The sequence below is a fragment of the Neolamprologus multifasciatus genome, chromosome 7 (genome assembly GCF_963576455.1).
Source record: "Neolamprologus multifasciatus chromosome 7, fNeoMul1.2, whole genome shotgun sequence".
Taxonomy (NCBI): domain Eukaryota; kingdom Metazoa; phylum Chordata; class Actinopteri; order Cichliformes; family Cichlidae; genus Neolamprologus; species Neolamprologus multifasciatus.
Genome location: NC_140445.1, coordinates 25806593 through 25828484, shown reverse-complemented (window position 1 = coordinate 25828484; position 21892 = coordinate 25806593). Strand labels below are relative to the sequence as shown.

Genomic DNA, 21892 nt, shown 5'->3' with positions numbered 1-21892 from the left:
TGAGATGCTACGTTTAGGTGCACGATACATGTTAGGAAAACCATGGATCTGGGTCAACTGTAAAGCTACAGTTAATGTTAATTTTGCAAAGCTCTTTTTAGAAAAATATTTTTTAAGCTCAGATGTGCTCTTTCTTTACTTTGTTTCCAAGAGCCTGGGAGCTGGGAGTCATTGAGCTTTGCTTAGCATAAACACCATATAAGCAAAAGTAAACTCCTTGTTTAAGTTAATAAGCAGTCTTAATTATGGGTGGCAACCTCAATGCCTGAAAAATTAAGCTGGTATGGAAGTGCCAAAAAGTGCAGCTCCCTTACTGGCCACTTGAGGCTGCTCCTAAACCACCTCAGTCTCCAGAGACTTCCATGTTAAAATGCCCAGCTTACAACAGTTTGGTCCATTATGGATAGTTTCCCGCTTCATAACTACTTCGTACTGAGTGAATCCGTTTAGATACTGTTAAGGCCAAAAGTTAGGGATGCGGTTTCTTTGACAGATGTGCCAACACAGAGTGTAGATGCAGATAGCTTGAAGCTAGGTTTCACACCTGCTACTCAGATTTACTGAACTAGACTTCTCTGCCATGCTTTTGCTGTTTGGTAGGGACAAGTGATGTGGATTACAGTGTGGTACAGACCAATTTGTGTTTTAGCTTCAGTGAGTGAATTCTTGTATTTTGTTATTGCTGTGTTGTTTCAGATTGATAAGCAGACATCTGTGCATTCCAACTTACTAACCATACTTGCTAAATAAGAGAACTTGGAACTGTTTTCTTCAGGTACCTTCTGACTATAAAAGTCCAAAGCGTTACTGTTGAGACCGGGTACCATCACGGCAGCTCCGTCCATCTTTAGTTTCCAGTTCCTGTCTGAATACTGCAATTCGTTTAACTCAGCGGTCCCCAACCTTTTTTGCGCCACGGACCGGCCTTTAAGGTGTCGCGGATAAATACAACAAAATAAAACTAGTACCGGTACCGAAAAAAAGAAGATTTATTCATAACACACGTGAAAAGACCAAGGAAAACAGAGTTAACAATAAAAACGATAACAAAATAACGCTGAAAACCGTTAAAAACCTTGAAAACCATACATTTCACACCTGAGCCTCAACTCTCGCGGCCCGGTACCAAACGACTCACGGACCGGTACCGGTCCGAGGCCCGAGGGTTGGGGACCGCTGGCTTAACTCACTTCTTGTTTTTGTTATAATTGAGATGATATTTCATATGTGTGTATGGTTAAGTTTTATTTGCGATTGTTTTTCCTAAACATGACCAGTTAACTGACCTGCAATTATTTTTTGACATTTGGAGGTGAAAAATGATCAAAGAAAAAAATGTTTTCTTTATTGATTAACAAACTTAACTCTAACCTGCATCGACTATATACACAGACACACATATGCACACGTTGCTGCCAGCTTGATCATACTGTGTTTATCCACATAAGGAAGTCTGCTGCTTCATGTCACCGCTGCTCGTGGTGAAGCGTTAAAAAAAGAAGCCCAGTTCATCAGGTTCATGTGCTGGCTCCAGTCCTTGTAATCACACTGTAATTTCCATGTTGACTGAAAGTGTTTCATAAGGACAAATTATGCATCAACATGGCATTCAGTTAATGATAAGTCTCAAGTGGTGGTTGCGAAGGAAGAAATCTAAAATGATAAATGTCACACATACAAAAAAAAGCTACTGCTAGGAGTTTGAGTGTACACCTAACAGATTTTTTTTTTTTGTTCTCACCACTTTTCTCCACATGCAGGTATGTTGAACAGCGCTCCTCTGATGCTCCCCGGTCGTCACGCCCTGAATGCCACTCTTATGGCAGCAAGTGTCGGTGGGATGATTCCCTACATGCTGGATCCAAGTTACACCACAGGCATCACCTGTCTCGGATCAGTGTCTGCTCTCTCTGCTGTCATGGTATGCTGTGTTTAAGTATGAAGTCTGTTTTTTCGCTCTTAAAAATCACAGATTGAGAAGTTATTTCATACCGACAGACTGGACATGATGGTAAAAAATTTCATGAGTGGTGAAAGGGCATAAAGAAGTCAAGAGAAATGATGCCAGAGAGGTGTAGAAAAGAGACAAAACGAAGGGATTTGCTCATAAATGTCAGGAGGCTTTTTGCACAGGAAACAGTAGCTGCCCAGAAATTCAGAATGGAGCAGAGTTGGCAGTGGCCAAACTGCTGGGTTAATTTTCTCCACTGTCGTTAAGCTTAACGTTTGAAATTCTGTAGAAATCAGAGACAGACATCTTCAATGCAGGCATTTCTCCATAGCAGTGTCAAATGTTAAGCATGTGACAGTGAACAATAACAATAAACAACAACCCCACCTACTTTTAAATCTATTTTTTTACTGATAGTCTTTAGATTTACAATTAGCAATAGTTATATTCTATGAAGTTAGACTTAGGCTCTATAGAGAAGCATTTTACAGTGTTTACAGTGTAAAAAAATAAAGGAAAGTGATAATTGTTCTCTTTAGAGAGTCTTTAGGCCTTCAAAGTTTCATTTACTGATGCTGAGTACTTTATACATTAAGTGAAGAGCCGGGCAGTACATGTTAAAAACAGAAGAAATTTTATGCACAGCCGCACGTGCCAATCCCCCTAAAAACATCAACATGTCCCCGGAGAAGGTTGATGGATATCATTTCACAGTTTGTTTTATATTTCTGTCCTCTAATCCGTCGTTAAAATACAGTATAATGCATCATCTACTGTACATGTGTGCGTTTCTTAACACTTCTGGATCCTGCGGAGGCTTTCGTAACTACAGTTGGCTGTTATTAAACAAAAGCTGTTCAGATGATAGCGGGAATGGAGGACAAGAAAAATCTGATTGTGAAAAATATGTCTAAAACTAGGATGATGTTTTTATCCTTTGAAAAGAAAATGTTGTTTATTTAATTATTACAAAACACTAAGTGGACAGGAGTTTCATTCTAGTATATTTAAAAGTTTGTAAGGTTTTTTTTGAATGTGAGTGTCTCAACACTAGAGTGCGAATATTACATATATTACATTACTTAACCTTAATCCTAACATTGTAACATTCAGACATTAACCTAACAAATTATTAGTTGTATTTTGACAGTCGGATTTTATGGAATAGCACCTACCAAGGAAAGTAAAAGAAAGAAAGAAACATTAGTCTTGCTCTGTGTGCACACTGCTGAGGAAGGACAGAGATGTTTTCATTGTGTACCAATCTCTGTGTAAAACTGTGAAAGTCACACTGGATCCTGCTCTGCTCTGTTTCAATAAAGCACCGGGTTCATGTGCAGTATCACGGAGCAGGAATGTGCAGGGCTCGGCTCTACACAGAGCGAGGACTAAGTGTAGAGTTGACACGACAGAGCCCAAGTTTTGGCACGCGCACATGCTACAGGATTGTTTGGTCTGTTGTTTGGTGGCGGCTTATGATGTCATAATATGTCATGCATAATGAAAGTTTTGTGGTTAGAAATTAGATGTTATTGTCGTGGAATTAAAATGACACAATGCTTTTTTTCAAGGTGTTACAGGTGTGTACACACCACAAATGGGTCATTGTAGCCTGTTGGTATGTGGTTGCTGAGCAACACATTAAAACTACTTTTAGCTGCTACTTTGTCACCTCGGTGGATAGGTCCATATCTGTTTTGGGGTTGTTGTTTTTTTTGGTTTTTTATACCAGATGCTCTTCTTAATGCAGTCCCAAAGGGATTTGTGTCTCCTCCCAGAGTCAAACCCGAGATGTTTTGTTTGTTAGGTAAATGTGTAAACCACTACATTATGGAGCTGCTGCACTGGCCTCATAATATCTGATATAGACAAGAAGTGTCAGGGGCCTTTGTGCCAGTTTTAGCTACTCAACTCCTGATTGTGTTGGAGGAGTTTGCAGTGATGATTTAAGAACTCCGCTGCTGCGCTGCTGTATGTTCGCAGCACAAAATTCTAATATTGGCACATACTGGACGACATATATGCAAAAATCGCGGCCAATAGCGTCAAATTAACGTCAGCAAACGTGTCTGTCAGTTGAGCTCATAGCTGCTCTCAATTTTGCTGCTCTAATGAATACTTAAGATGATCACAGGAGTGGGTTTAACCACACATTTCCTACTCCTTTCTTCCAGGGTGTAACACTGACAGCAGCTATTGGAGGTGCTGACATGCCGGTGGTAATCACCGTACTCAACAGTTACTCAGGCTGGGCCCTGTGTGCCGAGGGCTTCCTTCTCAACAACAACCTGCTGACCATCGTCGGAGCTCTCATCGGGTCATCTGGAGCCATTTTGTCATATATTATGTGTGTGGTGAGTGGAGCACAGACTCAGCATCTCATGTGGCAGATAGTTTAATGTGGTTGTTCCTTATCTGTCCACCAGGAGGGACTCTTAACTTTTCCATTATAGCAAGAGTGTGGAGTTGCTATTCTAAATATTCCGGCCACAAATGTGTGAAATTCATAGCCATGTTTTGTTTTAGACAACAGCGTTTAGTGTAAAGTAAATATGAAATAAAGCATCTTAATTTCCCCCCCTCCTCCAGGCCATGAATCGCTCACTGGCTAATGTGATCTTGGGAGGCTACGGCACATCTTCCACCGGCACAGGAAAGCCCATGGAGATCACAGGGACACACACAGAAGTCAATGTGGATCAGACTGTCGAGATGATTAAAGAGGCCCAAAACATAATCATCACTCCAGGTAAGACATACACACACAACCCTATACTCACACTGAGGATTTTATGTGAGTGGAAAAATACAGTACTTTGACTTTGCCAGTCTCTTTTTTGCCATCATTAGCACAGTGTGTTCTGTTTATTTAACCTTTTGTTAACCCGTGTTACATCATTTTGCTGGGTTAATTGACAAGTCCTGGTGGAGCGCACGCGCACAAACACACACAAAAACACATACACACACACACACACACGTAAACCCGCTGTTAGGTTTCTGTGTGGTCGTCAGTGCTCGTAAATAGACATTCTGCAGTGCAGCTTATGTATGCAAGGTCAAAGGGGGAAATTAGATGGAATGAGGCTATGTTGGTTTTTTTGTTGACAACTCAAATACTACACTCCAAATTGGCTTCTAGTTCCTTTTTCAGGGTTAAAGAGTGGGTTCCAGTCTTTGTTCCAGCTATATGATTTTCTTTGTTTCACGTGTTTTCAATATTTGTCTAGATATGTGCCTGAACCTCCCACCTGGACTATAACGATTGTCCTTGGAGCTGCTGCTCTAAACTCATTATTGTGTGGCCCACTGACATTTCGGTCCCCTCGTCTAGACTGTTGTTAACCATTTGGAGTTCCAAAGGGTTGTTTCGCTCACGTGGGTACATGTAAACACAGACCAAAGGCATCTAATCTGCAAACTGGTGATTCCAGTCACAGCGCTGAGTGCCTGTATACAAAAATGAAGTCTTCAGAGGAAACCACTGCAATTTACAAGAATTGCAAAATTAAAGTGGTCACGTGGTCAAGTGAAAAAGAGGTGATCCATGGAGAGAGTGGCATCCAATTTAGGTTAAACCATCCCACCCCCGCTTCTTTTCTGGGACTAATGGCAGATGAACAGGAACATGCCTGACAGCTAAAACCAAAACCAGCCCCCCAAAACAGATATATTTTCTTAGCCTTTTCTCAAAAATGTTTCACAAACAAATCAACACCAAGACAGGATAAATAATAAAATACCAGACATTTCTTCAGTTGGTCTGTTATTACTTATTTCCTGCTCCATATTTTGAAAGGTTTTGAATGATTTACATTAATAATTGTTTATCTTGTACTTGGAGCAGCTTCTCGGGTCATTCATTGCTATCTTGTTTAAACCAGCTTTCTTCTGATTGGCTTCCCCTCACAAGCAGAAGGTTTGACCAACAGGTGGATGGGGCTAATGGCCAGAGCTGTGTGCTTGAAATTATCATATGGAGGATATCTCCTCTCTTTGACATCATACAGATCCAAGAGTAGAAAGAAATGGCCGAAACCAGGCATTTTGGGCAGCTTCCAGCTAGTAGGGACACATGCTGGACAGTATGAGCTTTTAATAAGTAGCAGTATATGTGTAAGACAGAAGTTAAGCAGAATTTGTCTACTTGAAAAGATTCCAGCGCAAATACGATGATTAAAATCATTATCGTTCGCTTATCTGAAGTTGACTCACCTTGAAAGCAGGCGAGGTGAGTCAAGGGTATTCCAGATGTTCTCCCTCTCACAGTTCTCCATCTCAAACTCTACCCAGGCCATATGATAATATAATCTCACCAGTGAATTCTGGTATTACTTTGGGATCTTCTTCAAGTTTGTCATGCCCAGAAAATCTCCAATTGGAGGCACTGTGACATCCAGATGTCTTGGCTCCTTACTCTCTCTTTAAGGCTGATTCTAACCACCCAGTGGGGGAAATGCATTTCGGCTGCTTGTGTTCTGGTCATTACAAAGATCTTATGATCATGGGTGAGGGTTGGGACGTAGATTGACTGTTAAATGAAAGCTTTGCCTTTTGGTTTGACTCTCTCTTCACTGTGACACTCTGGTACATCTCCTAAATTACTGCTAAAACCGTCGCCGATCTTCTGGTCCAACTCCATGTGCTCCATGTTCCTATCACTTGTGAATAAGATCCCAGTCCTGGGAACTGAAATCCATTAAAACAAATTATAATACAATCTGTTGAATAATTGCCCGTTTTAAACAACATCAATCAGTTATCCAGACTTTGTTGCAAAGTCTGGATGTCAGCAAGCTTCTAAAATTCCACTTAGTGTTAAACATTCAAACATTCTTAATCTTAGATTTGTTTACAACTCTGTAGTTTTACAGTTTTAAGGTCTTTTCACTGCACATGTGCCATTTGTCACCTGTAATGACAGGTAAATATAAAACTTACACAGCCAGACTGTTTCCACTGGAGACTCATAAGAATTTTCTGTCATTGTGTATAAATTTGTGCGTCATTCGTGATAAGACTTTCTAAATGTTCAGCTGAAATTTGAATATATACAACACTTCATATGTCACTGTACAGAACCCAGTACAAATGTGAAGAACAATCGGAAATTTAATTGCTAAAACATGACAACAGCCAGAGTATAGAAGTAATATTTTTTTATGGCTATGCCTGCATAACTCACATCAGCCAGATGCATGGTTTGTTGAACTGTGTGAGGCAGCAGTAGTTTGGTGTCGTTTCTCTGCACCAGCTTTCAGTCAGTGCCCTTGTTTTCATTTCACCAATTCCCTCTAAATTGAAGCTGTCACAGTCAGTTTGCCTGACATCTGTGGAAATGATTAAGACACTGCCCCAATAAACACGGTGCGTTCTTGGCATTCATCCGGCTCGTGTCTTCATGGTCTGGGTCCACTTGTTGTTCTTATACGAGAAGCTCCACTGAGAATTTTGGAAGTGCAGAGGGATACAGTAATTTTGACAGAGAGAGGCAGAGAAGTGAAAAGCGCTACATTTTTCATTTTTGAGCTGGGTGGCAGTGGGTCAACCAATTTTCTGGAGATATTTTGGGAGGTGGGGTCTCTGTTTGTCTTCAGTAGAACTGTCATTTTAATTGGTGTGCTGTAACATGAAAGTTTTTGACTGGTTGTTGTGACAAGGTTAGTAAACATCACCGGACCGTTTGACATGTGTTTGTGTGTGTGAGCAACAGCGTGAGTTTAAAAAAAAAAAGAAAAAATCAAGTAGCATACTCCAGAATTATTATCAAACATGAGATAAATCCAAGTCTGGAAGGCAGAAGTATTTTAAGAAATCTTAAAATGATAAAAGCAAGATATTACAAGGAAATAAAGTGGGTTAAAAAATACTCTATTTTTACTCTTTGGTCATTCAGTTCATTTTCAGAATATTTATATTATTGGTGAGTCACTAAAGCAGCGTAATTAGACTGCAGAAATTAGATTTGAAGATTAGAAGATTGTTTCAGTCACAGAGACTGAGTGAGATGAAAGGGATTTTACAAATAAACATTCAGGCACTGTGTTGGCTGCCTCACTCTAGCTACGCTCCTTTCCTGCATGTGCTTTTGTAAGGTATATAGCTGTAACCACAAATATGTTTTGGCTAAATTTAAAGGGTTTGTTTGTGCTGGGTATATATAATCATCTAATTCTTGTCTGTTACTGCTTTGAAATCTATTTCAGGTTACGGTCTCTGTGCTGCAAAGGCCCAGTACCCCATTGCGGACTTGGTGAAGATGCTCAAAGAGGCGGGCAAGAGTGTCAGGTAAAGGAATGATAAAGTTGACTTTTTTTAAAGTAGATTTAATTTGTCAAAATAAACTGCTGCCAAACGAGTCCATGTTTAGTAAAAGTGCTGCAAAAAATACCATCAATTTTGTTTCTGAACAGGATTTTTATGGGTTGTAAATCTTGAGCATCTCTGGGTCATTTTCAACATGGCTGCTACTTTTAGATCAACTCCCCCTTTCACTTGTGCCTCAGTGAGAGGCACCGAACCTCCTTTCGTGGATCAAAATCCAAATGTCCCATCCTTCTAAGTGATTTCCATTTTTGGAAGTTTGGCAAATCAGAGCGAAAATTATATTTGTAGCAACCCCCCCCCCCCCCCCCCCCCCCCCAAAAACCCTCCTTTGTTTTGAGTGCACTCTGTCTGGACACCACAGTCCAGTTTCTTCAGACACCACCTGGTCTAACTCCTCACCTGATGTGCTGCCTTTGGCATTGGAAACAAAGAACTTTTTAACCGAAAGCTGCTGGATGCTCAGTCCCAGTGATGATCCTCTACGGGAAATTTGAGTCCGTTTTGAGCTAAAGCCGATGTTCACTGTGCACAAGTTTAAGGTCTGTGGTGATATCACATAACGGGCAGTGCGTGCGTGTGTGGTGGTGAGTGTAAGTGGTCAGATTTGGACTTCATATGAGCCATCTAAAAATGGTAGCTGCACTGGAAGCTGTTTGGGTATATCAATACATAATGTAGAAGTTATACTACGAAGGACATGACCAACAAGCGGAGACTGACAAGGGCAACAACACGTAGTGGGCATGTGTGTGTGGTAAAAAAGGAAATGCAAAAGAGAGGATGCGAAGGACAAGGTACAGTGGAAGCATGTGTAATTGTCCTGCCTCTGTCGTTTGATCGTGGCTCTTGCAGCTGCTATTGCTTAGAGCATTTGTACTTGATTAGAGGAAAGTGGGTGGTCAGAGAAAAACAGAAAAAACCTCCTTCACTCTGATCTCTTTCTTTCATTTTTTTTTACTTTGTTCTGTATTATTAAAACTCTTTTTTTGTCACTTATTTTCTTACTCTTTGTACCTGCTTTTGTCACCTCTTCCGCTTGTCTTTTTCATCCAGCCTCCTCCTTTTTACAGGGAACTAGCAATATAACACTTGGCCACAACTTCTGCTCATCCAGACCAAAACTACCGTGTTCCCCACTGTCGTCCTGTGCTTGCAGACCGTATGGAAATACACAAAAGGCATAAACTGACTTGCTAATTCACCCCAGAATCAGAAGGCCATCTGCTGTCTGTATCCGCCGAAGCTCGTCAAACAAAAATAAAAGATCAAACCTCCAAATAGTGGCCAAAGTGATTGGAAGGTTTCAGAAAAGGAGAACCAGCCACCAGTATTCAGTGGCTGGTGCTAATTTCCTACCGTGATTACATTACACGGCTAATTGAGTTTGAGAGCTGCGTATGCCCAGACACACACACACACTCAACAAATAACACTGGTGGGGGAGTGCAGTAGGTGTGTTTGTGTGGAACCAGACTGTAATCACACTCATCTCTCAACTCCATTTGTCCAGTTCTCTTTGATTTAAGGAAGTTGATGTCAATCAAGAAAAACTACGAACTAAGTTTGTACAAGTAGGACTGATTTATCATTTTAATGTATTTTTTTCACCCTCAGGTTTGGTATTCACCCGGTTGCTGGCCGTATGCCTGGTCAGCTAAATGTGCTCTTGGCTGAAGCTGGTGTCCCGTATGACATTGTCCTGGAAATGGAGGAGATCAATGAGGATTTCCCTGGTGAGAACTAGTTATTTCTGTCATTTAAAATCTGTACATTGTCATTAATTCATCCGTAAATGCTGCTGCCTTTTTACAGAGTTTACAATCAGACCCATTTATATTTACGAATGTAGGGTTAAAAGGATAGTTTGACTTCTATTGGAAAACCTTCAAAGGCCTTATATAGGTGAGAACAGAATTATTGGCCCTCTCATGAAAATTAAAAGTATTGCCCACGTGTTGTTACAACAGAGCAAGGAATTTTTAACACAGCTTTCTAAACATCCCAGTTTTATTTTGGATGCTTACATTAGTTTTAGTTTGCACACAGAAACAAAGTTATTTCACAAAAACTAGCAGGGCTAGAAGTATTATTAGCTGATGCTGTTGGTCAGCTGTGTGTCCTTTTTTGGTGGGTAACAGCCTGCAATCGCTTGTTTTCATTTTTAACAAGTCTCACAAATGTCTTCTGAGCAATTCCAGACCATTTTTCTTTAGTGAATCTCTCAAACACCTTTAAACGTGATGATCTTCAGGATTGGGCCTTGACCTCCAGTTTATCCCACAGATTCCTCCCACACTGATGAGATTCACAGTTCCAGGCACATTAAAGCATCCCCAGAGCATAATAGTCCCACCCCCATGTTTCAGTATTAAATGAACAAACAAAAATGAGTGGGTAAAGTGTTTGGGATTTTACCTAAAAATAAAAAAAATTGATGTGAAATAATGGAGATGTGATCGTACATCCTATCAGAAACTGACCTGGTCCTGGTGATCGGCGCCAATGACACAGTTAACTCAGCGGCCCAAGAAGACCCCAACTCCATCATCGCTGGTATGCCCGTGCTGGAAGTCTGGAAGGCGAAGCAGGTGAGAAATCTGGCGCATGCATGAGTGATAATAAGATTTATCCTGAAGCACAAAAACACAAAGAGGAACAAATGGAAGTGTTTACAACAATTCGACTGTCTGCACCTGCAGACCTGCTCATTTAAAGATGCACACAAACCTAAAGAAAAGAAGACAAAAACACACATGTATAGACGTATAAACCCAGGCTCTCACAGACTGTTGCAGTTCCAGGTGCAGTCCCATCCTGATCTCATTACTGAGACTGTGTCTGTGTGGAATATCAACATTTGGAGCATCCCACTGGCACTGATCAGAGATCTGTGATTTATACAGTGCTCCCACTAGTTTCCACACAGGAAATAAAACGGGACATTCTACCTAACCACACATGCAGAGACACACATACAGATTTTAAATCATTATTTTTTAAGTGCTCAATTACACTTTCATCACACACCACTTTTATAATTTAAATAATCTTTGGCTTTGACTCAGAGACTCATTCTTACTAGGAATTGCCTACTAAGAAACTTTTAAGGGTAAAAGTTGGAGTGTTTTTAGCGTTTTTCAACGATCATTTCTAAATGGACCATTTTGAAATTTCATTGTCTAGAAAACTACTTCAGCTTAGTCCTCCAATTTCTTTCTTTGTCATAAAATTCATAGTGGTTGGAAAATAAGAGAGAACACCATCACCACTTTTAAATATCAGTATCAACAGAAATTTCAGTTTCCTTAGATTAATTTGGATTTGACACCTGAGAAATATGAGAGTGAGGTTGAATGAAAATGTGTTTTGTTTGTTGTTTTGTTGCCATATTCAAGCTTTAATATCTGTCAAACCATTCTCCTAATTTGGACTGTTTTAAACGATATTATGTGCCTTGTATATGAGAGGCTGTAAATAAAATATCATCCCCCTGCCTGCAAAAGTTTGCTTTCTGCAGACGTCCAAATCTGCTGTCAGAGATTGGGGATTCAAATATTTCAGAGATTTAAGCATCCATAATTCTGTGTTAATTGGAGCTACAATCCTTTGAGTCCAGAGCCATAGTGCCATAGATTTACCCTGAAAAAGATTAAAGTTGCTTTCTGTGTGATGTAATCTCTAATGGTTAGATGAGACGTTTTTTGATCCTCCTTCCCTAGTTGCCAGATTTGATTCACTGTGACGTTCCAAGAAATATAAGTTGAACCTTTACCATTTTGATCCAGTGAATGTGATCCATGCACGGTGCAGATTTATGCGCTATAAGTCGTGCGGCAGTGCCTCAACCATTGTTAATGGAGGGATTGAATGGTGAAGATGAGGAAAACACTTTTTGCAGATGGTCCTTAAAACCTTTTTCTTCTGTTTTGTCATCTGTTTGTTGTCCAATCAGAAGCTTACCAGCCTGTGTGAATTTGTCTCCTTCCATAGGTGATTGTGATGAAACGCTCCCTGGGTGTGGGTTACGCAGCTGTTGACAACCCCATCTTCTACAAACCCAACACTGCAATGTTGTTAGGCGATGCTAAGAAGACTTGCGATGCCCTACAAGCCAAGGTCCGCGAGTCCCAGTAACGTGCCCCCTGCCTCAACCAGGCACCTCCGCTGAGAGCACACACGGAGAGAGAACGGACGATAACAATAAGGCTTAGTTTTTCCAAAAGTATTCCAGCATTCAGTTCATCTTTGTCCAATTGCAACACAGCCAAGTGAACAAAGATGATTAATAGGGTAAAAGCTTTTCTGCAAACCCTTTCTGTGATCTATGAATAAAAGCAAATGTGCTTTTGCAATCAGAGCTGAATAATGCAGATATTGTAGATTTATCATTTCCTAATGAGGTAATGCACAACTCTTTTATTTCTAGATCTTAAAGAAAGGGTTTGTCAACTTTCTGCATGTCTTCTGTTTAAGGGGAGCAGCTGACAGCGAGTCATCTTCATTATAGAGACGTATATTAATGTAAAACAGCCACAAATGTAGATAAGATGTTAGAGATGATGCATTTCACTGTTAAGGTGTTTTAGAAAATAGCCAGTAGCTAAAAGAAATATTAGACTTGGATTGGAATTTAAAAAAAATGATTGTGAATCACCAGAGGAGGTATGACAGACTTAAGCGCTAACATTTTACCACCCTGTAAAGATTCCTCGCCCCTTTTTTCTCCCACTTTGGTTTTGTTTTAGTCATGTGTTCCCTTTAATAGATCTGCTCTTTTTCTCCCCTGTACAAGTAAAAGGAAAAAAGGCAGAATAGTGCAACATTTCAGTTCCAGTTTTATACTGTATTGGGAGATTTTTTTTGTATTTGGTCTAATAATTATTTTAGAAAATGTCTGTATTTAGTGCTGTTTTGCTTTTTCTCTTTTCACTTGAGTGTATCTCGTGACCTTCCATCAACGCCTCGTGTTCACCAACCACACTTTGCTTCAAGAAAACAGCTGAGAAAAAATCCATTCAGACTTCTTCCGTCAGATGAGCAATGCAATAAACCAAAAGGATCTGAACGTTATGTGTGCCACCACAGCTGTGCTGAACGCTAGTGAAGCCCGTCTCACTCTTACAAACACTCTGATAGCCGACTGGATTTTTATGATGTGTTTGAGCCAGATGTGTTTCTTCTTTCTGTGTGGTTCAGATATTACAGTACACTAAATGCTATCCTGCTGGCCTTAATGGTAAAGAAGGTTTTGTTTTTTTTCTTTTAAGTGAATGTGGCTCATCCACTCCAATGCGTGCCCTCATTATTGCTCTACGGTGAAATGAAGGTTTGTAAAGTAGGGCCATATGTCAGTCGGCCTTGTTGCGTCGAGTCTAAGCAACTAAGCAGTTATTTAATTAAAATTGTTGCCACGATCCAGCAAATATGAGGTGTCCGTTATCATGAAGTACTTCTAAAATCTTTATTTCTTCCTTTCTTTTATTAAAGTCCAAAACACAAAAAAAGTGCCCAATGGCCCCTCGAATTCGGAAAGATTTGCGTTATGAAAAAACACTTGAGTAGATCACAGACCGAAAAAAGATGGCAGCCTCCACTTTCTACCTGTTGTGTCACAACAACACGTTTGAATGTGCTCCATTTATTTTCTGCTGCGCTTGCACTGCTGCAGCAGATCAATTGGCAAGAATGTATATTGTGGCGTAATTTTAACAATAGTCATGAGGTAACATGAGCAGTCTTCATCACTTTGTAATCTACAAGTACTGTATGCATTAGTTGTTATAGTATCATCCTGGGACCTGATATGTTGACAACTGTCCTACCTCTCCATTAAATGGCCAATACCTTTCCACGGGACCTTCACCTGACCAGTCACCTATTACATAATCAAGCACAGGATCAGGACAGACAAATTCCAACCAAACAGGACCAATAGCCTTCTGTTTTGTGTTCATGTTGCATTTTTTTTTAACCACCTGACCTCAGTTTGCTGCCAGCATGTTTGCTTTGTTGTGCAAGTGTAGAGCTGCACATGTCACTAGTGCTCATGAGGGCCTGTTGTTCTCACGTCTTAGCTTCCACAAGGAAATGCATTCTTTGTTTGATATCGAGCAAATTAAAAGTGATGGAAAATCTTGATAATTCTGCTAGTATTGCCCCCCCCCCCCCCCCCTTATGTCTGTTGCGTTTCTTCTTCTTTTTAAGGAAAGTATTTTTGTAAAGAGGCAGGGCAACAATGAGGTTTTAAAGTTGTACAACGTTTCAGTGCACCATGTTATGGAGACGAACTGATGAAATGTACTGTGAACTTGTTTTTTCCCCTCTTTTGTTTGTCATGGAACATTTTCATCCCTAATAAATCTGTATTTACACAAAAGTTTCCTGAAAGCGTAATTTCTTCCCTGACGTACACTTAAAGGTGAAAGGTGCAGTTGAATTCCCTTAAAGTAAACATGCTGATCTGCAAGGATTTCCCTGAGGTCCGCCACAGCTGTGAGGCTAATGGTACCAGCCCAATCTTCTATGGCAGAGTTGAAAACTAAAATATTTGCAGCAATTAACTAAATGAAGGATCACAAGCTGGAGGAAGGAGTTTTATCCACACTTCCACACATGCATCATTTCCCCAGTGGAGCTTTATAGAGACTAAACAACACGATCCACCGATGACCGCCACAACGCCGGATACTCATTAAACATGGAGAAAATTCAAGTTTATCCCTAATTCCTTAATGGCTCTGAACAAACTTCGGTTTGTGAGGGGCAGCCAGTCAGGTAGCAAAGTCTTATAATGTTAAAATGGCTGGTTTCACATACAGTGACACCAGCCATTGTTTTAGATTCTGATCTGTGAGTCATTCAGAGTTACTCCAGCTCACTCCTACCATGCTGTTATCACTTTTACACTTACAGCACATGTTCATGGGATTACATCACCTTTGATATTCCATTTGTGAACAAAACAAGGAAACGCTGCATTTTGAAGCTCCGAGTGTAATTAGAGTAAACAAATATGTCATCTTGGAAAAGTTCAAACTTCTGTTGGGTGACATATTAATCAATGCATGCTCTTGTGTTTTGTTTTTTAATCTGTTTTCTCTTGACTAGATAAAGGTCCTGTGCAGAACTAAGTACATGTGATGATTCGGTAGCTGTTAGAACCACCTTTAGAATAAAAATTGAAGTAATCAACAATGTGAGAGATTTTTATCACTCTTGCATTAGCATTAAATAATGTGCAACTCTCTTAAGGCCCCATCAGAGCATTTCAACCTTCACTGGGTTTTTGTAACACCTTGTTTTTTTGTTTTTCAGCCTTTCTGTTGTAGATTTGCTGCTGTGCTTGGAATCTGTAGTGTGACCCTGTGTGACACTGACCAAGATTTGGTTGTTGGACAGATGGCCTCACATCTGACTCTAGAATCCTGTGGTAGGACTGCGTGAACAAATTGCAAATTGCCCAATTGATAGCAAAGTGTCAGGGTCCCCAAATCGTCACCCCTGTGCTTCACAGATTGTATGAGATGTTTGTGCTGATATGCTTCGTTTTTCACCAAATGTATTCAGTTCGGACTGATCTGTCAAAATTTGTTTGGACATTTACTTAGAAGTCTTATCCTGTTCGGATGTCTTCTCCTGGGAAGATCAGCAGCTGTCTTGAATATTTGTGGATAATATTTCTCACCGTAGAATGATGGCCGTCAAATTGTTTGGGATTGGCCTTCTAACCCTTCCCAGATTGATGGGCAGCAGCATTTTCTTCTCTAAGATCACTGAAGATATCTTTCCAACTTAGCATTGTGTTAACACATGTCTGAATGCTGCGCATTAGCAAACAGCTCAAAGCAGTGAAAAACATAACTAACATTTTTGTGTTATAGATAATAAAAACAGCATGAAAAATTTAGCAGCATTTTTGCTTGGATTTTTAAAGCATGAAAGGAAACTATAAAGACAAATACATGCTTAAGGCAGCGCACTGATCGCTTCAGATGATAAGATGGTAGGGTTCACGATAAGATATGATACATTTTGTGATGATACTAAAAGGAAGACAGCCATACAAATAAAACACTGAAGCACAGCTGGGAAGTGACGTAACTCCGGCCACAAACATGATTCAAATTTTTGTTTTCCTTTAAAAATTAAGGTATAAACAAAAAATAGTCCTGGTTCTCTGAATGGCAGCGGGTAGAAGATGAGCACAATGGGTAGGAAAGCCACTCTAACTTCAAGGTGTCCCTCTTTTGCAGAATGGGATTGCATGAGTCTGTGATGAGGGTTTTTACAATGACTGAAATGTAAATATCAGGCTGTGTGATATTTTCACCTACAAGGGGCACTTGATTGCTATTCATCAGCAAAGAGTAAACTAGAGGCAGTTAGAAGGGGAGTGGTACCCACATAGATTGAGTTGATTAAACTGTAGATAGATTTATGGACATGGGGATTGCATGTGAGCGTGATGAGGGTGGTTTCATCCTGTAACAAGTGCCACTCAGACAGGCTGTTATCTGGTTGCATGCTTGAAGAGATCTAAGGAGAGCTGTCACTCCCAGAGCACAGGCTAACTGCTGTGATAATTATAAAAGAACAGGTTTGGAAATCACTGTCAGTGAATTCCTGCATGTTTATGTTTGTTTGTTTGTTTTCTTCTTGAATGCAAATAGAAAGTATTTTTCATATGTCTGCAACACGCACCAAGACTTCAGGTCATTGTAAAGGTGTGCGTGTGTGAGAGTGTGTGAGAGAGGGAAGATCACTGCAGAGGTGACAGTCTCATCAGCTGAAGTAGGGACATGCTGCCAGTATTTACTCAAGCGCAGCATGTTCCAGACACAATAAACCTCCATCCTTCCTCCCAGCAGGGATAGTCTGCCCTCCTTGGAAAAAAATACTCACACACACAGACAATTTGCTTAATTTGTTTTTCTTGGCCTTGCATGCGATTTGATGTGGAAGGTATTTAATTATTTATGACAGGAGTGTGTTTTAATGAGAGAATACTTTTAAATCTTTTATCTGAGAGAAATCGCAGATAAGTATAAATATCACAATGTGAATCTCAAAAACATTTAAAATATGGCATGCAGCTGAGATGAAAATAAAATTAGATAAAAGCAGTCATTATAAAGCTTGTCCCTCAACACTCATTGTTTTATTTTGTTTTTTTTAGTCCAACGCTCATTCATTACATATGTATTCATACAAGCGCATGTTTCCACCTTATCTAACACTTTGATGGATACATCAGGGGCAACTCAGGGTTGCCCAAGGATACTTCAACATGAAGACTGGAGGAATCACAGATTACTTCCTGAGCCACAGCCCCCTCTGCCCCCAATTTATAGTTTTGAACTTTTGTTTGTATTTCAGTTTAATGTTTATTAGCTTCAGTTTAAGCCTTTTTCATTGCTATAATATGAAGAATATTTGTCAGAGGCATGATTTCAGATGGATACCACAATCACATAGCACTTTTGAAAGTGGCTGACTCACAGTCAAACATCCTGAGTCTCAAGAAAACAAGATGCTCCATGAGCCAAATGTAGTGTAAGTATTGAATTGTCTGTATATAATTATGAATGCATATAGATTAGACTGATTGTGTATAGATGCTTGTAAATAAGTATATCCATGCGTGTGTAGAAGTGCTTATACGTGAGCAGCAATGTTCAAATACTGTTTTATTTCTGTTTTTCTTTATAGTTTTTACTTTATTTCTTAACTGTGTGAGTTATTATGAAAAAAGTCTCTTGAGGCAGGTTGTTTAACCCAAGTGACAAAAACTATGACTAACAACATCTCCCGTGTTTATCTTTATTTGAACTAGCTGGAAAATATTGTTTCAGTTAGTTCTCATTTTTATAAAGTCCAGTTTTTATTTCAAAAACTTCTTTAAATCATGGGGTATATCGATAGTCACATAACGTACAATATTCTGGCATCACATTCAAAGTGAAATGATTATATCACATGGTGAATCTGGCTGATCTTACTGCACAATGGAAACGAAAGACACACTGCCTCATGCCCGGCAAAAGTTCTCTCAGTGAAAAGGAAGCTCATGCTGCACACAGATCTGAGTTAGCGTATGTGTGTGTTTACTTTCCTCTGTGCAATAGACAGATATTCTCTTGAGTAAATGAGGCAATCTTGTTGAAAGGCACGTAAATGTAACTGTGTGACTGAAGGGTTATGTAGATGGGTCCTCCAGCATAAAGTTGGGCTGTGTCATGAAACCTTTCCAGAAAGTGTGTTTGACATGTCTCGCAATGTGGTAATCTACTGATGTGCAAATAAGGACAAATGTGTCACTTGTCCTCACTCTAAGCTCACCACAGACAGAATTATTAAACATTTTTAACTGGAATCCCAAATCAGAGCAATATGTTCTAACTGGCTCGTTAATATTACAGCTTTGCTACAGGAGAAAAAAATGAGCTCACATACAACTACCTTTGAAAGCTGTGACACAAAGCTAATTGTGTTAAAGCTTTTATTAACACTTCAAGTGGTAGTTTCTACCAGTGTTATCCTATAGATGAATAAACTCCAACAGCACCGTAATAAATGTACCGAAAAAGAAACCCCAAAAATAGAGCAGACTAATTAAAAATGTCAATGGGAAAAATCCAACATTAAATTAAAGCTACTCATACATGCCCATGCTCAAGTCCTTTTAGATTATGTAATTTCAAATTTTTGTGTCCATAAATGTGATGTTCTTTTTCATTAAATTAAAACAATAGGATGCTGTCATGTTTTAGGTGCACAAAGGCTAAAATCAGATTATTTTAGCACGTTGCTAGGTGGTTGCTAGGCATGCTGACCCCATAATGTCTGATTTAGATAAGAACCTTCAGGGGCCTAAGATGTACCTGTGTGACACATTTGGTTGGCCACGTCTTGATGGTCTGAGAAGAGTTTGCAGCTAAAGAAAGTGTGTGTGTGTGTGTGTTAGAGCAAAAACAAGGCATTGTGAAGTGAATGGTTGCTTGTAAATTCAAACAGACAAAACAAAACAAAAACAGTAGATATAGTAGATGAAAGACAAAGTTATCTACCATCTTAGCACTCCTTACACTTTAAGTGGCCCTCTCTCGCTAAGGTGTCCTTGTAGAATTAAAAAAGGTTTCATAAAATATATTCTTCAGAAGCTTTTATTTTTATTTTCAAATGAGATAAGCCACTATCTGTCCAGTACAGGCTATAAGCTAAATCAAAAAGGAGGTGCACAATGCTACACTATGCAGCACCAGTCTTCTTATATTTACAGATAGAAATGATAACGTGTCATCAATTGCTGGTAAGATGTACCAGAGGAAGCTCTTTCATCCTTGATCTTGGGCATGTTCCCTCTTCTTATGTCTAATCTGATCGTTCTAACAGCTTGTTTGGAGAAACTGCGCTATTGAGCTGTGTTTTAAAAGCCCCCAAACCCAGGCCTCTTGGATACATCGCCTCATGAACTTACACAAACATACGCCGTGTCTGCCCCAGAATGTCCTAAAGTCGCTTTGACTGTGGCAGCCAGAGATGGATCTACACGCACAAATCTGGCTAGCGACCAAAACAACTGGCCTCTTTACTCTTCAGTTTGATTGCTGTTCAGGGCTGGTTAACATAAACACTGTGGGAGTGTGTCCTTTTAAGCTGCTTTTATTGTCCAGCTGCTTCTCAACTTCTGGATGTAAATTGTTGAGAGGTTGGGATGGAGGGATGAGAGAAGAGGAAAATAAGGTGGGAGTGAAAAGAGGTTCGAACTGGTTACTGTAGTGGCAAAGAAAGAGGGGGTTTTCTCATAAGTACGACAGTATTAATTTAGATTGGTGTGTGTGTGTGTCTCTTTGTGTGTGTCTGTGCATCTGTATGTGTGTGCATATGAGCCATTAAAGCATCCCAGAGTTCAGAGAAACAAATTGTTTATTGAAACATCTTCCCAGACCGCTTAGCTTCAGTTTGTTATGGTCTTGTGGCTAGTGGAGAGTTGCAGGAGCAAAAAAGAAATTCAAAAAGAAACAAATTGTATTTACAGTGAATGGTGAAGGAAACCCAACCTTTGCAAATTAAGCAGGAATTTACTGAAAAAAAAAAAGCTTTGCTGAGGTAGCCTCACTGAGTTGGAAAGTATGTCTGCTATGCAACGTTGGTATTTTTCACCATGATATTTATCCAACTATCCATTTTTTTTTACTGCAGACTTTTCTCTCTTCTGCCACCTACTCCAGTTCTTCTGGGGGGGGGGGGGGGGGGGGGGGGCACTAAACTGCTCGCAGACCAACCAAGAGCCATAATCTCTTCAATGTGTCCTGGGTCTACCTTGGGGCCTGTTCTCTAAGCATGCCTGAAACACCTCACCCAGAAGGCATCCTGATCACATCTCTGAACCACCTCAACTGTCTGCTTTTCATGTGGAAAAGTACTGGTTCTACTCTGATTCCCTCCAAGCTACAAGCTCCTCACACTATCTTTAAAGGAGAGCCCAGGCACTCTTCAAAGAAAACTTTTTTCTGGTGTTTGTGTCTGCGATCTCATTCTTTTGGTCATTACCCAGAGCATAAGTCAGGGTGGAAAGATCAGCCGGTAAATCGACAGGAGTACTCTATGTGCCAATTATATGTTCTCTTCTCCCCTCGCTTGTGAACAAGACCCTGAGATACTTGAACTTTTCCCCTTGGAACAACAACACATTCCCAACCCAGAGTGGTCACTCCACCCTTTTCCAGCAGAGAGCCATGGCCTCAGACTTCGAGGTGCTAATTCTCATTCCAGCTACTTCACACTTGGCTACAAACTGTCCCAGTGTAACCTGGAGGTCATCGTTAAATGAAGCCGCATAAACTACAAAAAGCAGAGACATGATCTTAAGATCACTGACACACTAATTGTTTTGACTGAACCTAGAAAGTCTGTCCATAAACATTATGAATAGAATTGGGGACAAAGAGCAGCCCTGGCAGCATGTAACTCCCATCAGGAACAGATATGACTTGTTGCTATCAGTTGTGACAGTTCTTGCTTGACTAAAACATCTGGATTATGATAGACTCTCTGAAACACACTAAGTTAATAAAATGCACTTATAATTGATTGAAGTCATATTTTTCATTGTCTGAATAATAAGACTGTTACTAGTAGTAGCCCTAGCTGAGCGACATTTTATTAAGCACATTCCTCCTTTTCTTCAATTTTTAAAATCTACTTATGCATTTATTGTACTTAACTATCCTGCCTCACAGTCATTTGACATTTTGGGTTGAGGAACAAGACAACAATTTTGCACAGGCTTTACTGCATGGTTAGCTAGCTAGCTAACTCAATACGATAAGCTTGAGTGATGTGAAGGTTTTCACAACAGCGTAGAAAATAGGGGTACTTTTAATTTTCTTTTCAACTCTGCATACACAAGACTCAACCCAGCACAAACTCTCTCTTGCTCTTGCTTGGTGGCAATATTCACATGGGTGGTTCATGGCAAGATGGTGCCCACAACAAGGCTAGGACCCAAGATGTCCTGGGGAAACATCGCATTGTAATGAGGTGATCTGCCTCTGCAAAGGTATGTGAAGGCTTGAGTGTGAGAGATTTAGTGAATGCTGCTCTAGTCAGTCC

At 40.0% G+C, this 21892-nt stretch overlaps 1 protein-coding gene across 2 annotated transcripts in view; it reads left to right on the top strand.

The window, feature by feature from the left end:
• nnt (nicotinamide nucleotide transhydrogenase) overlaps positions 1-13692 on the top strand; it is a 41406-nt gene extending 27714 nt beyond the window's left edge. For both annotated transcript variants that reach the window (XM_085167070.1, XM_085167071.1), the window contains exons 16-22: positions 1761-1921; positions 4126-4305; positions 4541-4700; positions 8158-8239; positions 9893-10011; positions 10751-10866; positions 12269-13692. In XM_085167070.1, the coding sequence (XP_085023196.1) occupies positions 1761-1921; positions 4126-4305; positions 4541-4700; positions 8158-8239; positions 9893-10011; positions 10751-10866; positions 12269-12412 (962 nt within the window). In that variant the 3' untranslated portion in view covers positions 12413-13692. The remainder of the gene's footprint in view (positions 1-1760; positions 1922-4125; positions 4306-4540; positions 4701-8157; positions 8240-9892; positions 10012-10750; positions 10867-12268) is intronic.
• The last annotated feature ends 8200 nt before the right edge of the window (positions 13693-21892 follow it).